The 25,037-nt window shown below is 44.8% G+C and overlaps 3 protein-coding genes and 1 pseudogene across 4 annotated transcripts; 3 read left to right on the top strand and 1 right to left on the bottom strand.

Moving 5' to 3' along the window:
• Window positions 1–2,686: 2,686 nt before the first annotated feature.
• LOC133883154 (polyubiquitin) lies at window positions 2,687–4,711 on the top strand. Its single transcript, XM_062322376.1, has 2 exons — window positions 2,687–2,848; window positions 3,332–4,711. The coding sequence occupies exon 2, from the start codon at window positions 3,332–3,334 to the stop codon at window positions 4,475–4,477; it is 1,146 nt and encodes a 381-aa protein (XP_062178360.1). The 5' UTR covers window positions 2,687–2,848; the 3' UTR covers window positions 4,478–4,711.
• A 2,575-nt stretch (window positions 4,712–7,286) lies between these two features.
• On the bottom strand, window positions 7,287–8,078 carry LOC133883485 (polyubiquitin-like; annotated as a pseudogene).
• Window positions 8,079–16,567: 8,489 nt separating this feature from the next.
• On the top strand, window positions 16,568–19,879 carry LOC133883577 (peroxidase 3-like). The gene is made up of 4 exons (XM_062322937.1): window positions 16,568–16,889; window positions 16,984–17,175; window positions 17,247–17,409; window positions 19,155–19,879. The coding sequence occupies exons 1-4, from the start codon at window positions 16,677–16,679 to the stop codon at window positions 19,580–19,582; spliced, it is 996 nt and encodes a 331-aa protein (XP_062178921.1). The 5' UTR covers window positions 16,568–16,676; the 3' UTR covers window positions 19,583–19,879.
• Window positions 19,880–21,479: 1,600 nt separating this feature from the next.
• LOC133883152 (uncharacterized vacuolar membrane protein YML018C-like) lies at window positions 21,480–24,509 on the top strand. Of its 2 annotated transcripts, none has more exons than XM_062322375.1 (4): window positions 21,480–21,967; window positions 22,464–23,044; window positions 23,154–23,574; window positions 23,805–24,509. In XM_062322375.1, exons 1-4 carry the CDS (start codon window positions 21,928–21,930, stop codon window positions 24,113–24,115), a joined length of 1,353 nt encoding a protein of 450 aa, XP_062178359.1. In that variant the 5' UTR covers window positions 21,480–21,927; the 3' UTR covers window positions 24,116–24,509. The 2 variants fall into 2 exon arrangements, with proteins under 2 accessions (XP_062178359.1, XP_062178358.1); XM_062322374.1 differs by having other exon boundaries at window positions 22,461–23,044.
• The last annotated feature ends 528 nt before the right edge of the window (window positions 24,510–25,037 follow it).

The following is a 25,037-nucleotide window of genomic DNA, read 5'->3' as shown; positions in this document are numbered from 1 at the left end:
ACTCAACAGACTAGGCCGTCTAAGATTCTCTCTGCAAGAAATAGTTCAGCGTGTATTCATACTCATCGTTGGACCATCCGGCGTATCAATTATTGTCGGAACCTATTTTGCACCCTCTTCGAACAAATTACTTCGGCGAAACATCTGACGTACAGATTGCCCAGCGCCGGACCATCCGGCGTATACGAGTCCACCAGAACCAGTTTGCAACCTCTCTGCAAGAAAAGCTCAGGCGTTCACTGATTCCTAACGCCGAAGCATCTGACGTGTATTTCAATTTTTCCCTCTTCGTTGAAATGCTCTAACGTGTACTCCATGCGAACATCAGATCATCCAGTGAATTCATTTTCTTCAGCGCTGGATCATTCAATGTGTATAATTTCCCTAAACTAAGATACAAAGAAACCAACTTTATTTTCTCTGTAACTTTGATTAGTTATGATCATAATTGCAGTACATAAACATGTCTATATATAATCTCAAAATTATCAAACCCAATCGACACTATTATCAATCACTTATCACATATGAATCAAGACACATTCAACTTATTTCTTAAGTAATTAGTAGAAAAAATGGGTTTCTAAACCCGAGTGGAGTAAAAAAACCACTCAATTCTAGAAAGGAAAAGATCGTAGTAGAATCCAGCTGAGATTTCAACAAACCATACACGGTTTCCACTTTCCAGGCCTTGGATGTTGCCTGGAAACCCTCAAACATGATTTGGACCAGAAGAAAAAATAAGAATCTTCAATGTCCTGAGAAAGCCCAATGGGTTTTGAGCACGGACATTTTCTTTAGACTTTGGACAACCACCAAGGGATTCCATGGTTGACAAATTCTTAGTCTAAGCGTGATGGTTCGTTCATCGTCGCGCTGGAACTTTATTCGCGCGAGTCTGCTGCGTTGAATAATGCCTTGCCCTTTTGCACGGCTTAATGGAGCGCCGCACAGCAAAGTTAGATCATGTCCAACCGCTTCTTTTTAGTGATGAAAATTCTGTCGTGAAAGAATTTTTTTTCTATTTAGTACTTTAACGATTTATTTTTACGGTTTTCGTCACGAAAAGATTTTTAAGATCATTCTTTTCAGAACAAGATTCTCTCCTTTCGCTTCGCGATTCCTAAAAAAAACTGTTGAAGATAAGAGAAAATAAAAAAATAAAAAATAAAAAAAGATTGAAAAAAAGAACGAAATAAAAAAAAATATGGTTGAAGATAATCTTAAAACCAGGACGCAGCGCAGTTGCACAGTGCCTTGCTTCCCGTGGCGAAACTACTCTATCGCAAGCAAGGCGCGCATGAACTCAAAGTGTTACGTAAGAAACATTGTGAAAATTCCATACGCCTTCGCCAACTAGTAAAGAAAACGAGACGCTGTATATGTTTCTTCTTTGCTTGTCGTCTTGTCGATGTGAAGAAACCAGCGGATAAGGAGGAAAACCGCTTTTGCAAAACGACGTACTTTTCGTTTGTTTTTTTTTTACTTTACTTTAATATGAGAGAGATGGAAAAGAGCAGAAACGTCTTTCCAGGCTCAACCTAAGAAAGAAAGCAACGTCTACAGGGAAGGGGACGTTGCTCGCCGTGATCACGTCGGTAAGGGGACGTTGCTCGCCGTGATCACACACGCAGGGGAGATGCTTTGTTTGTTCCGGAAGGCGGCAGCAGTGTGATCTTTTAGAGTTATTATTTTGTTGAGCTTGGAGTACTAGCCACGCAGTATCACCGATATGTTATACTAGCACGATGATTGGTGGGTAACCATTTCGTTTAGAACACGAAATTTTCTTAAAACTCCAAAGAAAATTTTGCTTAATGCGAAATTCACGTGGAATGCCTGCACGCTCTACTTCCTAAACAAGTCCTTAAGTTCAAGGTTGGAAATAAAGTCTAAGGTTCACGAGTCAATTCAGATTTAAATTGGTTCGATTTGAAGGCTAAATGAGTTGAGTCCGAACCATTTTTTTACTCGTTGGTCTAACAAGTCGAGTTCAAATTGACTCACGAGGAGCTTACTAGCTTGATCACCGGTACAACTTAGACGAACAGACCACAACTCACAAAGCAAACCTAGCGCCGAGACCAACGGCCTAGCCCCCAACGTGAATGCGTGATAGCCAACCTCCCACTATCCTACTCTCACATCGGCATCTCAATCTCATCTCTCACATCCTAGAGAGATTGAGAGAGACGCGGTCACCTTTACTCGTCAAGGCGTTGTGCTGCTTGCCTATCGCCTCTTCGTTCGCTCACTACCGGTGCCTCCTCTTCACCATACCGTTGCCCACCTGCTATGCCGCCTCCTCCTCTTTGCCCACCCGCTGTCACCGTGCCGCTGCCTCTCCGAGCCTCCGACCTCGTCGGCGCAGACGAAACGATAGCTAAGCATCTACCTCCAAACTCAACTAGGGACTTAGCTCACGAGCCCAAACCGAACCCGTTTTTCAGCTCGGTAGTCGGCTCGTTTCCAGCTATAGTGGGTAGTACAAAGTCGGTTCGACCCAACACAGAAACGTCCAAGCATGATTGACCCATAACGGCGTGAGTCGTCGTCCAAATGTAACGGCCACCAACCCCAGCAGCAAACGGCGTCATCGACCTCGATATCTCCGCGGCGGCCTCCGCCTTTCCCGAAAATTGAGTGGTAGGGACGGACTCCACGACGCAACCGCTCCTCCCCATCGGGCCCCACCTCCCGCCGTAGCGTCACGGGACGCCCCTCCCCACCCGAGCGCGCCGCGTATAAATTCCCAACCCCTCGGCTCCTCCTCATCCATCCAATCCCCAAACCAACACGGAGAAAATCTTCCGAGCGATCGAAGCGAAGCCTCTCCCAATTTCTCAAGGTATGCTTCGACTTCTCGACCCCTCTGATATCGAGGTTCTCCTGTTCGATTTCGTGGTAGATCTGCGGGTCGGGTGCTGATTACGTTGCGAGACTGCCTTTTTCCTGTTCGTGCTCTGCAATCTGTAGTCGATTTGCGGGCTGAGATGTGACTATGTGGTATAGATCCGTGCTGCTCGCTGCGTTCCTGTTCTATATGATCTGATTAGTTCGATCCGATCTTGTTTTGTCGCATGTGGATGTGGTTTGCCGCGCTATGGTCGGGTGGCTGCTAGCATGCGCGTGATCCTACGGCTGGGTTTGAGATGCTTAGGCTTGGTTTTTGTTGAATCGGGTTAGGGTTCATGCGTATTTTGGCTAGATTGTTGGTTGGCTTCATTTAGGTGGTGCTGTTGGTGTGGATTTCCCTCGATTGCTGTTTGACCTCTGTATATTCATCTAGATTGGTTGCTTACCCTTGCGTCTGGTATGTTCATGTTTTCAGATGCAGATCTTCGTCAAGACCCTCACTGGCAAGACCATCACGCTAGAGGTCGAGTCCTCGGACACGATCGACAACGTGAAGGCCAAGATCCAGGACAAGGAGGGCATCCCCCCGGACCAGCAGCGTCTCATTTTCGCCGGCAAGCAACTTGAGGACGGCCGTACCCTTGCTGACTACAACATCCAGAAGGAGTCCACCCTCCACCTGGTGCTCCGCCTTCGTGGTGGAATGCAGATCTTCGTCAAGACCCTCACTGGCAAGACCATCACTCTTGAGGTCGAGTCATCTGACACGATTGACAACGTGAAGGCCAAGATCCAGGACAAGGAGGGCATCCCCCCGGACCAGCAGCGTCTCATCTTCGCTGGCAAGCAGCTCGAGGACGGCCGCACCCTCGCCGACTACAACATTCAGAAAGAGTCCACCCTCCACCTGGTGCTCCGCCTTCGTGGTGGAATGCAGATCTTCGTCAAGACCCTCACTGGCAAGACCATCACTCTTGAAGTCGAGTCATCTGACACGATTGACAACGTGAAGGCCAAGATCCAGGACAAGGAGGGCATCCCTCCGGACCAGCAGCGTCTCATCTTCGCTGGCAAGCAGCTCGAGGATGGTCGCACCCTCGCTGACTACAACATTCAGAAAGAGTCCACCCTCCACCTGGTGCTCAGGCTCAGGGGTGGCATGCAGATCTTCGTTAAGACCCTCACCGGCAAGACCATCACTCTGGAGGTCGAGTCCTCTGACACAATCGACAACGTCAAGGCCAAGATCCAGGACAAGGAGGGTATCCCCCCGGACCAGCAGCGTCTCATCTTCGCTGGCAAGCAGCTCGAGGATGGCCGCACCCTGGCAGACTACAACATCCAGAAGGAGTCCACCCTTCATCTTGTGCTCCGCTTGCGTGGTGGTATGCAGATCTTTGTCAAGACCCTTACCGGCAAGACCATCACCCTGGAGGTTGAGTCTTCTGACACCATCGACAACGTTAAGGCGAAGATCCAGGACAAGGAAGGCATCCCCCCAGACCAGCAGCGTCTGATCTTTGCCGGCAAGCAGCTGGAGGATGGCCGCACTCTGGCGGACTATAACATCCAGAAGGAGTCCACCCTCCACCTGGTGCTCCGTCTCCGTGGTGGCCAGTAAGTCCTGGGCCACGTAGCTGCTGTCGTCCCTGGGTTCACAAGTCTGGTGCCTCCGGCGTCTCTCCAATGGTGTTGTCAGTGTCATTGTCGGTGTCTGTGTCTGGTCCGTGTCCTAGTCGAACCTTGTCTGTGCTTGTTCGCCTGTCCGATGTGAGACCTATGTCCTCTGGTTGTGTTCGTGAACTTGGTTGAACTATGAATAAGTGAACCTTGAGCTCCGTGTGCATTCTGTTTCCTTATGGTTTTTAGATCGTTTAAAGATTATGTTTATTTTGTTAGTGGATGCTTGTATTTTGCTATTTATCTGTCGATAGAGGCTCTCCTTAAGCTCCTCCGACGTCTTCTTTGGTGACGTTGAGGTTAGGGTTTCAGGTTGGGGTAGCGGCAGGAGCTGGGCAGGGTAGCAGCTTGGATCCAACCGGGAGGGGAGGGGGTTGAATGGAGGCGGTGATGTGAGGAAGAAGCGGAAGAAGAGATCGATTATTAATCCAACGATAAAAATGGCAGAATTTCTTCACCAAATATGCCATAAGATAAGTCCCATATTTTTTTTTTCTCTGTGCTACTGTATTCGCGGTAACTTCAGTTTCTACTTGTGGCAATTCTGCTGCTTCCTCAAGCGTTGAATGTGGATTTCGGTCAGTGTTGGTTAATGTTGATTGTGATTTTGGTACGACTGAATTGGTGTTCGGATGATTTTAGATTGGTATTTTAAATCACGATTTGAAGGGATTATATCTGCAACCTTCAGTTGTTCAGATGTGATGACTGGTTAAGATCCGTTGCCCTTGCAAAAATGGATCGACTTTGCCAGAAAGTTAATTCGTGCCATTTGGGAAGGCCAAATTCAGATAAAGGACTCTACTTCATATTTATATTTTTCCTAGCTACTCTCACACATCAATTTAAGACAAATATCATTACAGCTGAGTCTTATATATTTCTGTAGTGAAAAAGAATATATATGTACGTCGTCTTCTCTCTGATTTTCCTAGATAAGTAGATTGGTTGCGGCAATGAATACATTGTTAAATTCTGGATCAGTGATACTAAGGCGTTGTTTGTTTTCTACTATTGTTGTTAGAAGTCAGAAAAAACGGACTATAGAGAAGCGGTTTTTTAAAAAAGTCAGAAATTTGTTTTTAGAAAAATAAACTAAAGCTGATAAATACGTTAAAAAATATTTTTAAGAAACTACATACTGAGAAGTTAAAAATTTATTATAAAAATTAATAGTTTATTTTTAAAAACAACTTTCCAGGTAAGATAAAAACATGGCTTTTAAAAAAATTTAAAAACATAAGTCCAAACAAACGTGTCATAAGCATGCTGCCCAAAATGCTATTGTGCTGCAATTTTATGATCAATTTGGAAGTGTAAATTTTTTTTCTTTGGTACTGTAACACATGGTTGGACCAAAAGGAAGCAGGTGTGGCGCATAGATGCACATGAATTTTCAGCCAATTTACAAGGATTCCTAATCGAAGAAAAGTGGAGCAATGCATTGCTTACTGGAGCTGACAAACACTTCAGAACTATGCTGGGATGCTCAAGGATGGACGAGGATCTCACGCGCCGTCGTCAACATCAGGGGATCTCGATCCGCTCAAGGATGTCAAGGCTGTCCTGACGCTGGTGTGAAAGATCTTGGTAGCAAGCATAAAGTCTGTTATTCAACTTTAGATTATTTGTTTTTCTTTGGACCAACGGAGGGCGAAACGTCCACCGAAACTTTAGATTACCTGTCAGCAAAGGGGATTGTAATTTGTTTAAAACTCCTTTTCTTTCAGTGTGAGAATTGATGCTTGCTTATACACTTGTAATACTTTCTTTTTGCAGACAACGTATCGCTAGCAGGGATTAAAATTTCGACGAATTTTCATGAATTTCAAAAGGAAACGAAATATTTATTTTTAAAATTTTCTTTCACTAACATATGAGATCCACAAAAAAGATTAGAAAAGTGATAGAAATTTTAGCAAAATTTCGTAATTTTCGGTCATTTCAACGGTAAACTTGAAAATTGAAATCCGCTAGAATAGTTCTGGTCCATCACTGTCATCCATCCATGCCCAGATGCCCTGACGACTTTACCAAAACGAAACTAAAGAGCAGACCACCATGCAACAACACACCACAACATAAAGGGAAATTTGGGATTTTGCCACTCCCGTCGTTGCCGCTAGCTAAAATGCCATCGGTGAACACGAATACGTTAAAATGCCACTCTCACCGATACCCACTCGTTACAATACCACCATCCTTTTTCTCCTCAATTTCTTATCTGTTTCGGCTAAAATAGAGGATGGATAGACTACTTTGCCCCTGGCTGAATCGAGACCTCTACTACAGGCAAAGACGCACGGCTCAGTTCCTTTCTCTCCGCTGGCACGCAGGCAGCAGGCGACTCCACAGCAGCTTCGACGGCCCCCATTGCAGCAGCTCCGACGGCCTCCTCGACTGCGCAGGTGACGCCCGCCGCCCTCTTCTTCCATTTGAGATGCTCCTTCTATACCATTTCCTCAATTCTCTTCTCTGATTGGAACCCTAGGTGGAGTAGATCCATTTATCCCGAAAATAAACTAAGAGAGGAGTTGTCAATCGGCAGAGGCAAAGTAGTCTATCCATCCACTATTTTACCGAAACAGATAAGAAATTGATGAGAAAAAGGATGGTGACATTATAGCGAGATGGGTATCAGCGAGAGTGACATTTTAACGTATTCGTGTTCACCGATAATATTTTAGCTAGCGGCAACGACGGGAGTAGTAAAATCCCAAATTTCCCCAACCATAAACCCCTTGCTAAACCCACGGCCTCAATCTCTACGTCATGCCATCATGCGCCGCCTGTGACGCTGCCGTTGAAGATCTCGATGGTGTCGCCGTTCTTGACCTCGTGCCACCGCAGCGTGCGGTCCTCCTCCATGACGTTCTGCTTGTACACGAAGAAGTATCCGCCGTCGCGCTCGGGAAGCCGGAGGTGCGGAGCCGCGCTCTCGATCTCCCGCCGCAGGTCCCGGATGGCGTTCATGGTGCCCACCTCCAGAGCCACCGCCTTCGCGCCCCACTTCACCTTCACCGCCACCCTCTGCTGCTGATTCCTGGGCCCTGCCGCGTTGCCGCCTGCCGGCGGCTGGCGCACGACGACAGACACGTCCATCCCGTCGACTGGAGGGTTGTAATCCACCAGCGTCTTGCCGTCCTCCATCTCCACCCTGTTGAAGAACACGGCCGTCCTGGCCGCGGGCAGCGCGCCGTCGGTGCGGTCCTGCAGGAGCTCCTTGAGGCGGGCCACGGTGTCGGAGCGCGGAGGTCGAGCGTGACGCTGCGCCCGAGCGCCGGCGCGGAGACGACGACGCGGACGCTGGCCGAGGTGGGGGTGTCGTCGGGCAGGAGGAGGACGCGGGAGCCCTGGAGGATGGAGTAGTCCGCGGCGTCGCGGTCGTCGTTGAGCTCGCGGCCGTCGAAGAAGAGCCGCTGCGACGCAACGGGGATTCCCTCGCGCTTGTGGATCGCCTCCTTCATCTCCCGCACAGTCTCGAAGTACCAAACCTCGACGGTGAACCACCGACCCCGCGGCGTCTCGAACGTCACGTCCATTCGGCGGGGCCCTCGCGGCGACGCGAACGTCACGTCCCGGCTCTTATTCACACGTGACCGCTTCACCCTAGGCGCGATGGAAAGATCAGGAGTATGACCTAACTCTAAGTATGTAGACCCACTAACATATCTGTGGAGATATTATTAGTTGTGTAATTATGTTCGGGGAATTGTGTTCGGGTGCAATAAGAGTGATGGTGAGTTATGTGTGCATGGGTTCACTCGTGCATTGATTGATCGGTATCTCACGTTTAATTGCTCCTTTTTCACACTTTCTAACTTTTTAGATATCTAAAATTTAGAAAATATGATCAGACGATGAAAGCCGGTGACGCTGTTAAGGTCAGGAGTTTTTGGTTTTCGGGTGTTCTCCATAGTTGTCAAACTTGGAGGAGGTTCGAGGAGGAAGGTTGGTTCAATGAAAGTGTGGATGTAAGGGCGAAAAGATAAGGCAGCATTGATCACAGACGATAGAGGACGACCTATAAACCAAGATACGAGAAGGACATCACATTATGTTAGAGTGACTAGAGGACTATAAACAGATTTGGAGGCGAGCCAGGTGGAAGAGCGCCACAAAGCGGGAGATTGAAACTGACTATAAGTCGTTGGATGCTATCGTGAAATTTAGCATCCTTTAATACTAGACCTTTAATCAACCCATTATCTCTAGCATTAGTAAGCATAGTGGTCAAAGCATCACCCACCAGATTGAAAAGGAGAGGAGAAAGGGGTCTCTTTGTCTAAGCCCTTTAAAAGTTATCCGTATTGCTCAGGTACATGATCTTAGCACCTGTGACTGCGAATGAATGTGATGCGTATTCACGTCAATGACTTGCGCGTTTGTGTTGCCTCTCTAAAGCAGAGGATTATCGACTGCGCCGCATCTTTGCCCGATCTGAAGATCTGGCTGTTACAAAGTGTGAGCTTGCATGGTGCAAAGATCGAGTCATCCCGGCAGAAACATTTGCGCATAATTTCAGCACCTTGTGCTGCATATTTTCTTAGGCAGCTGCACACGACGCCGATCAATTCGTCGGTTGCAGTCTGTACTGTAGCCAAGGCAGGCGCCATGTGTTTGGTCTTCAATAATCACTGAACCGCAAACTAACAACGTGTCTGACGACGACTTTCCTGACTCTTCCATGGCATGTTGCACCGTCCAGCTCCAACAGCCAGCTGCTGCCTGCAGGTTCGGTGAATCCGCACGGTGCTCTATGACAAGGATAGACAGACAGCAACGTCGCAACTAACTGAAACTTCATGTACCTGATGTGCTTGAGCGCACTGCCTTGTTCTGCTCGGACGTGTATGTCTCGGCCTTGCTGTCGTTAACGGTAGTTATAGTACCAATTCATCGACGTCATGTGCATAACCAATCCACTAATCACCACGTATTTAACAACCATATCCATCCTTAAAATGGTTAAACATGTGACTATGTGAGACAAAGAATAGCCACCTTGTTAAGGAGTAGATGCTAGAGATTGTATGGATCAAGGACAAGGGCTACTGTGGCATGTACTAGAGTTCAAGAAGCATCATCATCGTCTAGCTAGTGTCGGTCTGGTTTCCTCTGCATTAGTGATGGATTAGCGCAGATGGTTACTGTTTGCACAGCAAAACAAGCTTGATACTACAGTGGTACACCATTTAATCATTAATTACTGTTGCTACAGGGTTCTGATGAATTGTGGATATGACATGTCTATAGCATTTTACTGTAGCACGTGATCGGTAGGGTCGAGATTTGCCGCTACTGCAGATCATTTGTCTGGCACAACGGGCGCGTACGTGTACGTCGGCACCAACTACAACGTGATGATCATCAACAACTTGACTGGAAAGTTCTTCAAAGAAAAAACAACTTGACTGGAATTATCCTTAGTTTTTTCTCCCTTTTTGTCTCCTTGAAAGCGTCTCTTTTCAGCTGTGATGCTAGTTACTGCTGGATGGGTCCCTTCACCAATCACACTTTCCTTTTTATTTTTGAAAATATTCACTAATCACTTCAACGTTCATAATTCATAAAAGAAACTTTGAACTCGTCAGAATGAAAAGAATATTTGGATCAACTGAAAATGTTAAATTTAAAAAGATTACGCAGTGACAACTTACTACTAAATGATTATATGTATTTATTATCATATAGGCATCTATCATTAGGGGCCACCGGACTGAAAGAGAGAGGTGTAGCTGACAACCTACATCTGACATAGATGTAGAGATGTAGGCCATTTCCAAGGATTTGCCCATATAAATGGCATGTTATATATTCTAAGTTTTTACTGATCTTTGCAGGAACATTAGTCACTCTGAAGCGGCGGCTGTCCCTGAACTTTGTCGGAGTCTGTCTGCCCTTGCAAGTTATCCTCACAGCAATCATGTACTGGTCAGGAAAGGGACAATGATTTCATATAAAAACCTTTGATATGATCGGCTTGCAGGGTCTAGAGCTTGTTAGCTGTCACTAAGGGCTGGGACATCGTGCTAAACACAATTAGGTAACTAGTTCTTTTTTCATTATGGAGACCCATACCCTCACCTAAAAGGGCTAAAAGAGCACCTTCAGAGGCAGCCGCCGGGGCATGAACCCGGATCGGCTGCCTGAGGACTGGCTCAAGGAACAATTGGTTCACCAGCGTCTTTTCATGTGATTAGGTAACTAGTTCTATTCATGTGATTATACATATTCTATTCTTGATACCTTTTTACATTTAAAATCATGTGGCAGGCAGCGCCAAACTGAACTTCTCTGCTTAACCTCTCTGATTTGGACTGTGCAACAAAGGGGCAGTATGAACTATGAAGTCAGTTGGCTCTAAGAAAGATGCCCAAATATTAGTATGAACTGTATAGAGTGTCTGTACCTGATGTATTAAATATAGTGTGTTGCCTTCGTGAGAGTTGGAAGCATATATGTTTACAACCAAATGGAAGTTGGGAGGTCACAGTACTATTCTACATTAAAAAACTACCAAATCACTTTGTGCTTTCGAGTTCCACTTGGACTAGTTGTTCGTGACTGCATTTAACTGGTGTCCGGCAAGCATTTGCGTGTTGTTCCAAGTAAAGAAAGAGTAGGATGAAAAAAGATAGTAATTGCGCTGTTCAAAAATAGTACGCGTATTTTTTAAAAAAAGTTAAATTTTGTGTACTTGTGCTAACATTTAATCAAATTACAAGAATATCTAGTGTATAAAAATTATACAACTAGACTCACAATTCAAAATAATTTCACATTATATAGGTTTTGTAGCTATAAATAATATATTTAAGTAAGAAATCCTTAGTCAAAAACCAATTTTGAAGATCAAGTGTAAAAAAAAATTACGTCTACTATTTTGAATGGAGGGAATACTACTTAAAAAAAAGATAGTACCATTTACTCATTGCTAAATACAGCATACGCCTTTTCAAAAGAAGAAGAAAAGAATACAAAGTACACAGTACATGTCCATTGCACCAAAATGAAAAAATAGAGGATAAAATGGTATCTCGTGTATAAACGTAAGAAGAAATGAAGTATATTCGCGCATATTTCTTAGCACTGAATTTCCCTAAGAAAAATTATTTGGAATACACCTCAATAATTATCTCCTTCAGGACCATGGTCAGCAAACCTTGAGCTGGAATTTGGTAACAAGAAGAGTTTTTTTAGCAAAACACTGCCTTGCTAGCCCTAATATGCCTTTCTTGACAGCTGTGTCACAGTTGTATCAGTCACTAGCTAAAACTATTATTGCACTAATATGAGTGATGGGCATGGAGCCATGGACAACTTGATTTTATCATGCATGGTCCATATTGTATACTAAGTACTAACCAGATGCTGAGCTGATTCGGTTCTCCTTGAGGCAAAGAAGAATATTCAGAGTGGTCCTGAACTAGATCAGAGTTACTGATCATCAGGGAATAAGAAGTACTAGCTACTTCATAGGTTGGCATTGCGTGTAATGTAAACCATGGAAATGCCACAGAGTCGCTATTTTTTTCTCTTGTCTCTTGTGGTAAGTTATTCCAAAAGCTGTTCATATATCTCAACTGAAAGAAATGTGTAAACTCTAGGAAGGCAGCAAAGGGGAGGAATGCTTGCAGGAAGAGGCCATTGCTTTTGATGGGCTTCACTCTCTGTAAAGCCTTACCTACCTTATCTCACACAACCGATGGAGCCCGTGAAAACTATAATGTGATGCCAAATTTGGGGTGATTTTTTTTTTTTTTTTTTGGAGAGAGATCAGAGATGGTTGGGGCGTATCTAGCATTTATCCATTTATCACCATAAATATGAATCAAAATAGTTAGTGTAGAATATGCTTCAGGATAAGAAGAACTGGCTTGCCAGGACAGCCGGTAGCCATAAGCCTAGGCTGTCGGTGAGCGCGACGAGAGCCAAGGACCAAGAGCTAGGAACACGAGAATTTGGTGAGCAATGTCATGCCCTAACTACCATAAATTTTTTGGAGCTTATTGGGATGGTTCAGTTCGGCGTGGACAGTGTCATTTGTAACAGAAAAGATGAAGGAAGAAGCTTCATGGACAGGAACACTAGGTAGCACCTCGGAGTTGCGTAGCTCCCTTGCAGTCGATCAGATTCTTACTAGACCTCTTCTTTCCCGAAAGGATTCTTTCCCTACCGGCTACCATACCATGATACATACAGTTATAGCAAAAATATCCTTATTAGTTTATGATTATAATTTTAATGATTAATAGTAACATAATTATTAGAATTAACATGTTTCTAAAGAATATATATTAATATGTCTTATAGATATGATATATGAAGAAACTACTGAAGTCAGAACAAAATTTGATTGAATTGGAAAGTTCACGGTAAGATTTACCTTACCTGATGGTTCAGTGCAGAGAAGTTTGTACTCACTGGAGCATTATGTCCAGAGGCTGTTAGTCTTACCGAATAGTTATATGTTAGGTCTAAGTGTACACCGGAGTATTTCTGTCAGTAGAGTTTAGGGAAGTTGCACTCACCGAAAGGTCCGGTAATAAACCAGAGAATACACCATAGCATTTTTGACATAGATCCTCACCAAATGATCTGGTGCTCAATGAAGCAATACATACAGGAGTATTTCCAGAAGAAGGCAGTTGGAGATCAACAGACTGGATGGTCCAGCGATGAAGCAAGTATGCACACCGAAGTATTTAACAGAGTGCATGAGAATTCCCAGAAGATAGTGTTGTACACACCGGAAGGTCTGATGATAAAGGAGTGACAACACCATAGTATTTTTCAAAAGTGAAGAGATTGGCTCAGTCAGGCTCAAGTCTACTCACTGGATAGTACGGTGATGGAGTTATAGTTACACCAGAATATCTGGTTTTTTAGAATGTATTTAAGTGAGATTACAATAGCTAAGTATCCACTAATGTATATATTGGATGGTTTGATGCTTGTACTACTGTGTCACCGGATCATCTAGTGTTCACAGTAAAGTTAAGTCATTAGAACAACGGCTATTTGGCAGGTTTGATGCTATATATAACCACCCATTCGGGCATTTAAAGGTGCTGAGTCCAGAGAAACCCATATACACTTGAGAAGACATCCAATCCATCAAAGTGTTAAAAGTGTTCATCCAAGGTGAATAAGTACACCATTAGATGGTGATTAGTGTTTATAGACTTAGAGAGAAGTGTTGTTAGATGCTGCAACCTAGAGAGTGGATAAAGAGTGATCTAACCGTGTACCAAGAGGTACGCCGGCGTCTTGAAGTTTTGGTGACTCACCAGTAACTTGTTGACCTTCTGACTTGGTGTGGAACGCCGAAAGAAGATTGTGCGAGGACGCGGAGGCCCTTGCCTTTATGACTAAAGCTCCGAAGTAAAGACGACGTACAAATGACTGAAATAGATGTTAATGGTGAGACCTTGCCTTGGTGGCTCATCGTGCTTAAGGTTTTGTTTTGGTGACTTGGTATCTCAAGAGCCGTGACTAGAAGAGATTTGGTGACCGGGAGTATATTCTTTGTGAAGCTCTAACGCAGACTAAGGGTGGCTTGTGTGCCATAGATACAATAGAATAAAAATCCCTTATATTGAATTTGTCTCTCTACCTTATTTACATTTCTGTATTTACATATTTGCAATTTACCTTGCTAGAGTATGTTGTAATTCTCTTAAGCGGTAGAGTAGACACACTAGATAAACGTAGAGCATATTTAGATATAAATTGACATAGATTTATCTTATGAAGTTTTTGGAGCAATTAGTTTTTAAGTATCCTAGTTCACTCCCCTCTTAGAACGTCATCGTTCCTTACAATAGTGTGAGCCGTGCATACAGGATGTGTTATTGTGCTACTTGTCTTTGCAAATCAATGATTACAAGTGTATCATACCAAATTGCAGTTGTTGGTAACGAAGCAACGGTCGTCCCTCTGTTGGTGTTTGATCTCGGCTCTATTATGGACAATGAGAGACCGAGTCCTAAGGGGGACTGCATCCCACACAAGCATCCTGATCGGGGGTGCAACTAACCACCTGGTTACGATCTCATCCCATGCAACACTGTATAAGTAGACGAGAGAGTCTTCCAAATGGATTGATTAGTCCATCTAAGGTGCAGCCGCTTCCCTCTAAACCCTAGCCGATCCAAAGTGTGTTGCTACGGTGTGGAGACCGCCACCGCTTCACCACTGGGTGCCACCACACCTACGTCACACCGACACTGCGCCAAGCTCATCTACAACGACATGATCACCCTCACCGACTTGTACATCTACGTCAACATCTCTTTGCATTGAAGCATCATCAAACATCTAATGGCATCATCCGGCTCTAGTAATATATTCACGCTTTCACTAATGATGTGTGTGTTTAATTTTTAGGGCTAGTGATCATGTCTTAGGGTGATTAAGGACTAACACCCTCGGGTCCTGAATGTTTTATACCAGTTGACACTGTCTTTGCAGTACAAGTAGAAAGTGCACATGATGCGGCAATCTGAAGTATGAGAGGGTACTAGAAGATGCAGAGAGGAAGTGCAGGTGCAGTGGATGTTCAGTTGTTCACAATTTTCCTACACAGCGGATGGTTTTTTATTTTTTAAGAAAACCGGCTGAAAATTGTCTATTAGATTAATAAAAAGGAAATTAGACGATCGATACCTAATTTTTTTTACATCTCAGACCTAAGATAAGGTTTGGAGACTCTGGGACATCCGTAGCCCTAAAAAAAAAGTCTACTCTCGTGCTATAAGGCTATAAGGCATCCTAGATGGCGCCCGTATGCAAAACCCCCCAAAAAAAAAAACAGCTTCATGCTGGATAGATTGGATGATTTGCTCTTGATGATCCAAGATAAGTCAATTCCGTTCTTTCCAAATCTCACATGATGGCGCTTTATTGTGCGTGCGTGTGGGGGTAGGTGTCGTATTCTTCTGTTTCGTTGGAACCGGATTCCTCTAACTTGAACGTCATCATGACTTTATCACTAACATATGAGGTTATAAGTCGCCGGCCTCATATATCAATGACAAAATTATGTTGACTTAAAATCAGAGGATCCTAGCGTGTTTTGTGGCACTGTTTTGGACAGGAAGCTGAATCATGCATGCAGAGAAAGGAGGAGCTAGAAAGCATAAAGAGACTCGGCGCGCGGGCAATTTGTGCCATGATTCTCTTGAGCAGTTAGCGTACTGCAAAACGGAGAACGAAAGACGGTAGATTTCCCTCCCATTTCGCATACATACCCTTCCGTTTTTTTTTCAAAAAAAAATCGTGTGCCACGGTTCTGCATTTCGACTCAAGTCTACTGAATGTCTGAATGTGTGAAGAATCTCAGACGAAGACCACCAAGTTGGCGTACAGTACTGCACAGCTGTTGGAGGCGGCAGTTGCAGCAAGCAAAGATAATCCGAGACGAGCAATAGTGCAAGCGTACATCACCTGCGCTTGACTGGTGCCACTCGGAAGCTCTGCTCGGCGATCATTGGCGACATTGACGTTCCTCCAGCGCAAGCGGCGAGCCATCCATTTGCGCTCTGCCGCGTGCGTACGTACGCCAAGAGTTGACGGCCAGCCCAGAGGTACTCTTCTCGCTACCGACCCGCGCGCCGGTTGTTAAACCCCGCTGTCCAGAGACCGCGTCGTCGTTCTCTACCGACTGCTCCCGTACAAAATAAATATCGTTTTAATTTACGTATAGTTGACTATTTTAAATTTTAGTTATAAATTGTTTTTTATATTAGGTTTAGATATTCAAAATAATATATATAGATTTATTTTAAAAAGTATTTTTCGAATAATATATTTTTATATATTTTATTGATATATCATAATAAAAAAGGTAGTTAAAGTTATATTTTAGATACGTATTAATGTTTAAAATGATATTTATTTCGGTCGGAAGAGAGTACTTGCGAACCTCACTCCGTCAGAATATCAAATACTAAGCGCGAACCAAAACCCACTAATCACGTACGCAGCCGCATCGTCTGGCTGCCTGTTACTATAAATGCATCCAAGGGCTCGGTATCTTGTACCACTCGAGAGCCCGAGGCAGCCACACGCAGAAGCTACCTAGCTAGCTTGTTGCTCGAGCCTGAAGCGGGGAGCACCGGCAAGTGACCGGAGAGATGGTGAGAATGGTGGTGGCACCGCTGGTGGTGCTGGTGGCTGCCGCGGCGGTTCTCGGCGGCGCGACGGCGCAGCTACGGGACGGGTTCTACGAGCACAGCTGCCCGCGCGCGGAGCAGATCGTGAAGCACTACACGCAGCAGCACATCCCCCACGCGCCCTCCGTCGCCGCCACCCTGCTCCGCACCCACTTCCACGACTGCTTCGTCAGGGTACGTACGCGCGTGCTCTGTTCTTCGTGCTTGCCGCGCGCCTCGGTGGTGGTGGATGGTGATGCCAATGCGCGCGCGCGCGCGTTCCGTGCAGGGTTGCGACGCGTCGGTGCTGCTCAACGCGACGGGCGGGAGCGAGGCGGAGAAGGACGCGGCGCCCAACCTGACGCTGCGCGGCTTCGGCTTCATCGACCGCATCAAGGCGCTCCTTGAGGAGGAGTGCCCCGGCGTCGTCTCCTGCGCCGACATCCTCGCGCTCGCCGCGCGCGACTCCGTCGGCGTCATCGTAAGCATCTGGCCACATGACCACATTGATTCCGGGTTACTTGTTGCTGACGTGAAGACGACTGGATGAAGGGCGGGCCGTTCTGGAAAGTGCCGACGGGGAGGCGGGACGGCACGGTGTCCCTCAAGCAGGAGGCGCTGGACCAGATCCCCGCGCCCACCATGAACTTCACCGAGCTCCTCCAATCCTTTCATAACAAGAGCCTCGACCTCGCCGACCTCGTCTGGCTCTCAGGTAAAAACCAATCCAACCATGACTCCACTGCCCCCAACATCCATCATTCAGAGCTCCGTGTTTACTGTGCTAAAAACAAGAAGATATGATTTTCAGCCCAAAAGTTCTTTCGACGTAACTACACGTTACTTACCTCGTCGCTGACATGTGAAATTCACTAAAAATTGACACACGTGTAATGATCGTGTCATGATATAGTTATGTCAGAAATCTTCTCTGCATTTTAACCTGCCAATGAACTTAACACAACCGATTGCCAAGAGACAAATTAACAATGACAGAGTTGATTAGTCTTCAGCTTAGAATGTATGTTCGATAATTCAAACTATCTGTTTAAACGTACTAATTCCAACGGCACCGACACAGAGTGATGTAACGTTTGCTCAGTGAATCGTTTCTTTCGAGAACACGTTTCGCGAGGCTGGCATAAGCACTGGGATTGTACTAGGTGATTAGAAATAGTGCTAAGCTTTGGCAGATTCTGTATGTGTTCAGTCGGCAACTAGCACGCGCGGACACGCTCCTACCCACTGACTCCCATGGCCAATAATGCTGCCCCAAACTAGATGGCTCCAAGATAAAGAAGAACGGCAACTTCTTTAGCTTGTCATGTGTACAACTGAACAAACACTAGGTAGTACAGACACCTGAACGTGTACAGAGTACAGACAACATGCCTTGGTTACCTACTATTGCCTTACTGAATACTAGCATTTGCCAGTCTATAATCTCTCCATAAAAGACCAAAGTTCAGCTTAAGTTGCGTTTAGTGGCGTTGCCTACGTCTCAAGTCAATGTTAAACACATAATTTCGTCTTTCTAGAATGAATCTAGCCAACAGAAAAGGAGGCTTTAAATTGGACAATGATTGGTGTGTTCAGTCTTCGGTGCAATGCAATGTAGCACAGCTGCACGCACTTCTTCTTGTGAGAGAGAATGGAGAACAGATATTGACGTGGCTTTGCCAGTTCTTCTTTATAGCTTTATTTCTTTTTGCAAAAATCCAAAAGAATTTGACCAATGTTTTGCTAAGGGCAGGCCGGTAGTTAACGTCATGTAAGCAATGCTTTTGTCCTTTCTCTGTAGTTGGAGTTTGGTAGCCGGCTAAATGATTCAGTATGACAATAAGGGTCTTGTAAAGCGCATAACTCTGATTCTACTAACTAAGCTACTAGGATAAATGAAAGAGATGTAACTGACCACCTGCATCCCATGCTGACCAAGTTGCACGACTTATTGTTCTTCTAGAAGGTAAAGTCACAGTTTACCTTAGATCTCATTCTTCAGAGCATGTCATATTGCTAATACTGGATTGATTATGCGGGTAAAAGTTAGAATCTGAATAATTATTCAGTATTCTGCTGATTTTCTTTTTGAGATCGAGGAGCTTCATTACTTAGTAAATAGCAGGATTACAATCAATTTTTGGGCTACACTGTCACTGTCTGTTAAGTTTTGGCTAGTTTGTCACTGAGGGGCATCTTTTATATGTGCATGCTCTTAATGGGCAACCTGTTCTGATGTGGACATGCACGCTACTGCTAACTACTATACACCTGGTCTATTCCAATCTATCAAAAGATTGATAAAATGCAAACGTGTATATCTTTCAATGTTAGCATTTTCTTAATACTTTTGAAGTTTTTTTTTTAAAGTAGGTTGATGCTACTGATTTGTGTTGTTGTGAGTAAATTCCTGCTTAATTTGTGACTGGGATTTACGCGCCTGCCGATGATCATCTGCAGGCGCTCACACCATCGGCATCGCTCACTGCAACTCCTTCAGCGAGCGCCTGTACAACTTCACCGGCCGCGGCGGCCCCGGCGACGCGGACCCGTCGCTGGACCCGCTGTACGCGGCGAACCTGCGGCGGACCAAGTGCCCCACCCCGACGGACAACACCACCATCGTGGAGATGGACCCGGGGAGCTTCCTGACCTTCGACCTCAGCTACTACCGCATCGTGCTCAAGCGCCGCGGGCTGTTCCAGTCCGACGCCGCGCTGATCACCGACGCCGCGGCGAAGGCCGACATCGAGAGCGTGGTGAACGCGCCCCCCGAGGTGTTCTTCCAGGTGTTCGCGCGGTCCATGGTGAGGATGGGCATGATCGATGTCAAGACCGGCTCCGAGGGCGAGATCAGGAAGCACTGCGCCCTCGTCAACAACCATTAGGCTCCGTTTGGTCTGGAACGCGGGAATTTTCGTCACAAACGGTCCGAATTCTTCCAAATTTCTTGGGTTCCTGGTGGATGTGCGCATGATTGTGCGTGCAGGCTCGGCAGGCGTGCTCGTGTATGCGCATTGCTGCATCTGCATGCGTCTTCAGTGGTTCGATCGCGTTGTTTGTATGTTCAGTTACATTTTTTTCCTTGTGTTTGTTTTTTCATTTCGATTCTTCTGGGTGGTGATTTTTAGATGTTGTTTCAACTGTAACTTTGCATAATAAAAGGGGAAATTCGGTGAGACCAATCATGGTTCATGTGTCGTGATTGATCGAACTCGTCGGTGCTACCAAGACTCAGTTCGCAGGTTACTGATCTACCTAGGGAAATTGCATGGGAGCAGCGAACGAAACGGATGCGACCACGAGCGTCGTCATGTCATGCACGGACCAGTCGGCGGGGCGGATGAACGAACTCCGCTGAGACGTCGCGATCGGCGATCGACGGAGGCAGCGGTGGATGGGGGAGGGGCTCGAGCCCCCTGCCGACTGCCACCCCTATAACCCCTAAGCCGCTCCTCTATTTTTTCCAAGAGAAGTAGGAGAAGAAGAGTGAGATAAGCTGGAGGAGGAGAAGAAAGAAGACCAACTCTCCTTTATAACTTGCAGTGGCCATGCTCGCCGGGCACATACCAGTTTTCTACGAACACGTGATGTTTCCTGCGTACCTCCACGGTCGTGGCCAAGTTTATGAGCTCAACGGTTCAGCCATCTACTCAGTTTCCAACCGATGGCTTTTAAGTTCCCAACCGGCGGCCTCCACTTGCGAACTGTTGAGTGATCTATCTTTGTGCATTTATTTTGCACAAAGATATGGTGCAAAATAAGGATTAGTAATAGATTGCAATGATATGGTGCCGCGGTTGCTAGCATCAGGCCGGTTCCCAGCACACATGAGCCAAAAATTATTTTGGAGCTAAAAAAGAACCCTAGCCTTTAGGTTGTTTGTGCAATTTGTGCGGCTTGGTTACCAAAGCCACAAACTTCAATTGCAATGGTTGGTTGATTGGTGGTGCGTGAAAACAGTGATGCAAATGGTCGCTAGCTGAAACTTAGTATGTTTTTAAATCAAAATGGACAACCATCGTGCGCCCAAGATAAATGTTTCTAGAGGGTGCTCGTACAGTTTGCTTTTAATTCCCTGAAGCACCAATCTCAAAGCAATTTTTTTTACAACCAGCACAAGAATAAGCCTGTGACATTGATAGAGAAGAGAATTCACAAGTATAGATAAGGATTTGTTTTGCAGACCTCTCACTAAATTTTTTTAGAAGTTAGTCATATATAGCTCTAAAAAATTTAGAGTTAGAATTGTGGTCAGTCAGAAGGTATTTGGTTGACACAACTTATTTTTATTTTAAATTAAAAATAAATATTTAACTATTTTATTTTATCCTACCAACTTCAAACTATACATAGATATCGGAATTGCAGCTCTGCCAAACAGAATTTAATATCCCTTCGATCATAAATACTTATCGTTTTGATCAATATCCGATCAAACTTTTAAAACTTTAACCACCAATAATTTCTAGATAATTAGTGTGAAAATATAAAAATCATATACGTAGATTTATTTTTAAAAATACCTTTATAATATTATATTTGTATTAAATATTATAACTATATTTTAATAAATAATAATAATCAAAGTTATACATAAAAACCGTAAAAATCAAAGTTAATAAGTATTTATGATAAGAGAGTATATAAATCGACAACTCTTGTTTCTCGACAAACCCATATAAAACTCCTGTCACGCGAACAAGAACGAAGGTTCGCTATCACGTGTTCCACGAGTCGTAGCGTTCGGCCGTTTGCTTTAAACCATCGCAAGTATGCAACTCCTCTTACGTTCAAAAAAAAAGTTTGCAACTCCTAAAAAGAGTTGAAGAAAGAAAAGTTAGGCCGCTTGGCTGAGACTGACACCGGGACCCACGCAACGAAAGAGAAGCGACCGAGCCAGCACCAACCGACCCCTACCCCCGAAATCTGCCCGCGACGGCGGCTCCCTCCGAACTCGCCGGCCACCGCCGTGCCGAACTTCGAAGAGGGGTGTCGCCCCTGTCCCACGCGCCCCGTTGCCGAGCAGCGAGCTACCCTCGTGCCCCCACCCGCCGCCGCCGTTGGAGCGTCTGGCCGCGAGGCCGTGGAGACGTGCGCCCGGCTCCCTTCTTCGGCGTCGCGCGTGGGGTGCGGCGCGTAGCTCGTTGAGGCGGAACAAGAAGAGGGCCGGTGGGAGAGACCGGGATCCGGGTTTGCCGGCGAGGTGGCGATCTCCACAGAGATCGGATCCATGGGCTCATCCTCCCAGCACGATTCGATCTCTGCACCAGGTGAATCGGCTCTCGCTTTATTCTCTCTGCAAATTTTCACCCTCTTCAATTGGCGTTAGTCGTAGCGGGTATCGTCGCATGTGGATGTGGAATTATGCTCGACAAATTCTCTGGTTTGCGACGCTAGAATTGTGTTGCTTGCTTCTCTCATCTTCTCGTCCGTCCTCGCTGCTCTGATGATTGGTAGTTGGTGTCAAGCTTGCGGGGGTGTAGAGGCATTTGTTGGGTTTCCTAGCTATGAAGCATTCCTTGGTTATTGCAATGAGTGAATTGGGTACGTCACTTGCGCAGAATAAGGAATCTCTTACTAATTCTGGGATATAAAGCCGGAATGTATGAAAGATTGTGGTCCTTAATTTCCTGGATTCAAGTTATCTTTTCCTTCAGATATCCTAATTCCATTCGGTGTTAAATTACTAAAGTCGCACTGCTCTCAGTGACTTGGTTTTATCATCGTCTCATGCTAATGTTAAACATTTTAACCTCGCCTTAGCAGGAGGTTTGGAGGGTGTCCACAGCAGAAGCAGCAGCAAGTGGGCCAAATTGATGAGCACCGAGTCGTGGAGATGGTGTTTGGGGTTGATTTACATCGTTGCTGTTGCGAGCATATGGATTGCCGCTAGCTACATCGTGCAATCTGTGGTGGATGGTGGTGTTTCCCCGTTCTTGATTACATACATATGCAATTCTCTGTTTGTTATTTACATTCCCATAGTCGAGGTTGCTCGGTACTTCGAGGATTCAATCAATAACTTTTGGACAAAGTTGAAATTCAAGGATGCTGCAAGCCTACAGCAGTCCGCTGATCTGGAAAGTGTGAATCTTCTCCAGAGTGGCGGGCACGAGATTAATGCAACATCGGAGCACTCACTAACAAGGTTGCCTCAAGACACTTTGGCTCCAGATGCAAACTTCCCAGGCCAGTCGGAGCTAAGTGTTGCAGATTGTAGCAAAGGCTTGGATGCAAAAGGACGCTGGACGCGTGCTCGTGTGGCCAGAGTTAGCATGGTAGTCTGCCCTTTCTGGTTTCTTGCACAGCTTACATTCAACCTGTCTCTAAGATACACCACCGTTACAGTAAGTGTTACTTAGAAGAACTGCATGTTACTTCCATATTGACATCTATTTTCCTTTTCTCCTGTCACTACTTGGTCTATAATTTGCCCCTGTTTCTCTGAACCTGCAGTCAAACACGATTTTGAGCAGCACATCAAGCCTCTTCACTTTCTTGGTTGCATTAGTATTTCTCGGAGAAACATTCACATGGGTGAAGCTAATCAGTGTGCTTCTCTGCATGGGAGGTACAATAATTGTCAGCCTGGCTGATTCGAGTAGTACAGTTAATGCTATTGCCACAAATCCTCTTCTTGGAGACTTCTTTTCTATTGTTTCTGCTGGCTTATATGCTGTGTATATCACCTTGATACGGAAAAAGTTGCCCGATGAGAAAGAGGGCCAAGGGCAAGTGAGTATGGCTCAGTTTCTGGGATTCCTGGGACTGTTTAATATGTTATTTTTCCTTCCTGTTGCATTGGTGTTGAATTTTGCCAAGCTGGAGCCATTCCACAAGCTGACATGGGAACAAGTTGGTCTTATTGTCGGAAAAGGTTGGTTTGCTCTTTATTCATGATTTTTCCCTGTCAGATGCATGAGGTGCTCACTTATAACATGAGCGATGATAGCACATCATGTTTGTATCATCATATGATCAATACTTTGCGTGGATATATACATGACGTAGCTACATATATGGGAATAACTAGTAAAGGATCAAGAAGTAAGCATGAGAGTAAGAAATAAATTGCCTCTAATTTATGATCTGTGGAATTCTTTGCAGGTTTGTTAGACAATGTTTTAAGCGACTACTTATGGGCAAAAGCAATCCTTCTCACAACAACTACAGTCGCCACAGCTGGTCTCACAATTCAAGTTCCAATTGCTGCCATAGTGGACACCCTCACTGGTCATGCTCCTCATCTGTTGAACTATATCGGAGCTGCCGCTGTATTGGTCGGTTTTGCTGGTATCAACATCCCATCTGAGTCTTCACAGGCTGCTCAGCAAGAGCAGGAAGCTCCTATTGTTAGCATGGTTGATGATCCGCTTCATTTGCCCAGTAGTAGAAATGCTACTGATGCTATCTCATAGTAGCAACCTGGCCTGTTTGTTCATAATTCTTGTCACACCGAGTCACCGATGAGTGATCAAACATTATGTATGGGTTGGACAGACCAGCATACAGTCACTGTAATTTTCCCTTGAGCCATGACTCCAGGACAGAAGAGATGGACATGGATTGAAGTTAGACTTAGTTTGTTCAGAACTTTGAGCAACGAGCGTTTTGCGCTTCGTATTTGTCTTGTACTTATTTACCTTACATCTGTACAACCAACCCAGTCTGATTGGGGAGAAGAAAGTCCATTTGTAATTTTTGGTAGGCGTTGTGCGTTTTTAGAATGGTATACGTAGCTAAAATTTGTTGTACATGATGAACCGATGTTATTTGTTATGGCAATGGTAACTGAACCTATGATGTACGGTATTTCAAGCTGTATACCAGTCATGCTGTGTACTTCTATGTGTTTTGACTTGCAGCATATATTTGCTTTGTTCCTTGCAACAAAAATAACATTTGAGCCTTTAGAACAAGTTGTAGTTTACAGCAAACATGATAAAATTATGCTTTATTATTTCTTTGAGAGGAACACCATAATATTAGGCATTATAATTAACACATTGTGGATGTATAATTATTCTCACGTCACATCTTCTCTTGCTCTCTTCCCATCTAATAAAAACCTTAAAATTCAAATAATACCTACTTTACCATCCACCATCGTCATATATCTTCTCTATCTTGTTACTGGCTACGGATATAGAATCTATTTTATTAATAAAAATAAATAAAGAAAATAGAAGAAAAATTAGCGAATAATCTCCTTCTCCTTTTTCAGATCCTATCATAAACTAAACTACGTCATTGCTTATGACATATTTATTTAGCGACACTTCCTTAGCACATCATATATTACTACATCCAATATTTATGTTTTTATTGCAACATACGGAG

This window comes from Phragmites australis, chromosome 10 (assembly GCF_958298935.1).
Source record: "Phragmites australis chromosome 10, lpPhrAust1.1, whole genome shotgun sequence".
Classification (NCBI taxonomy): domain Eukaryota; kingdom Viridiplantae; phylum Streptophyta; class Magnoliopsida; order Poales; family Poaceae; genus Phragmites; species Phragmites australis.
Note: the sequence above shows the minus strand (reverse complement) of the source record. Positions and strands in the feature narration are given on the sequence as shown.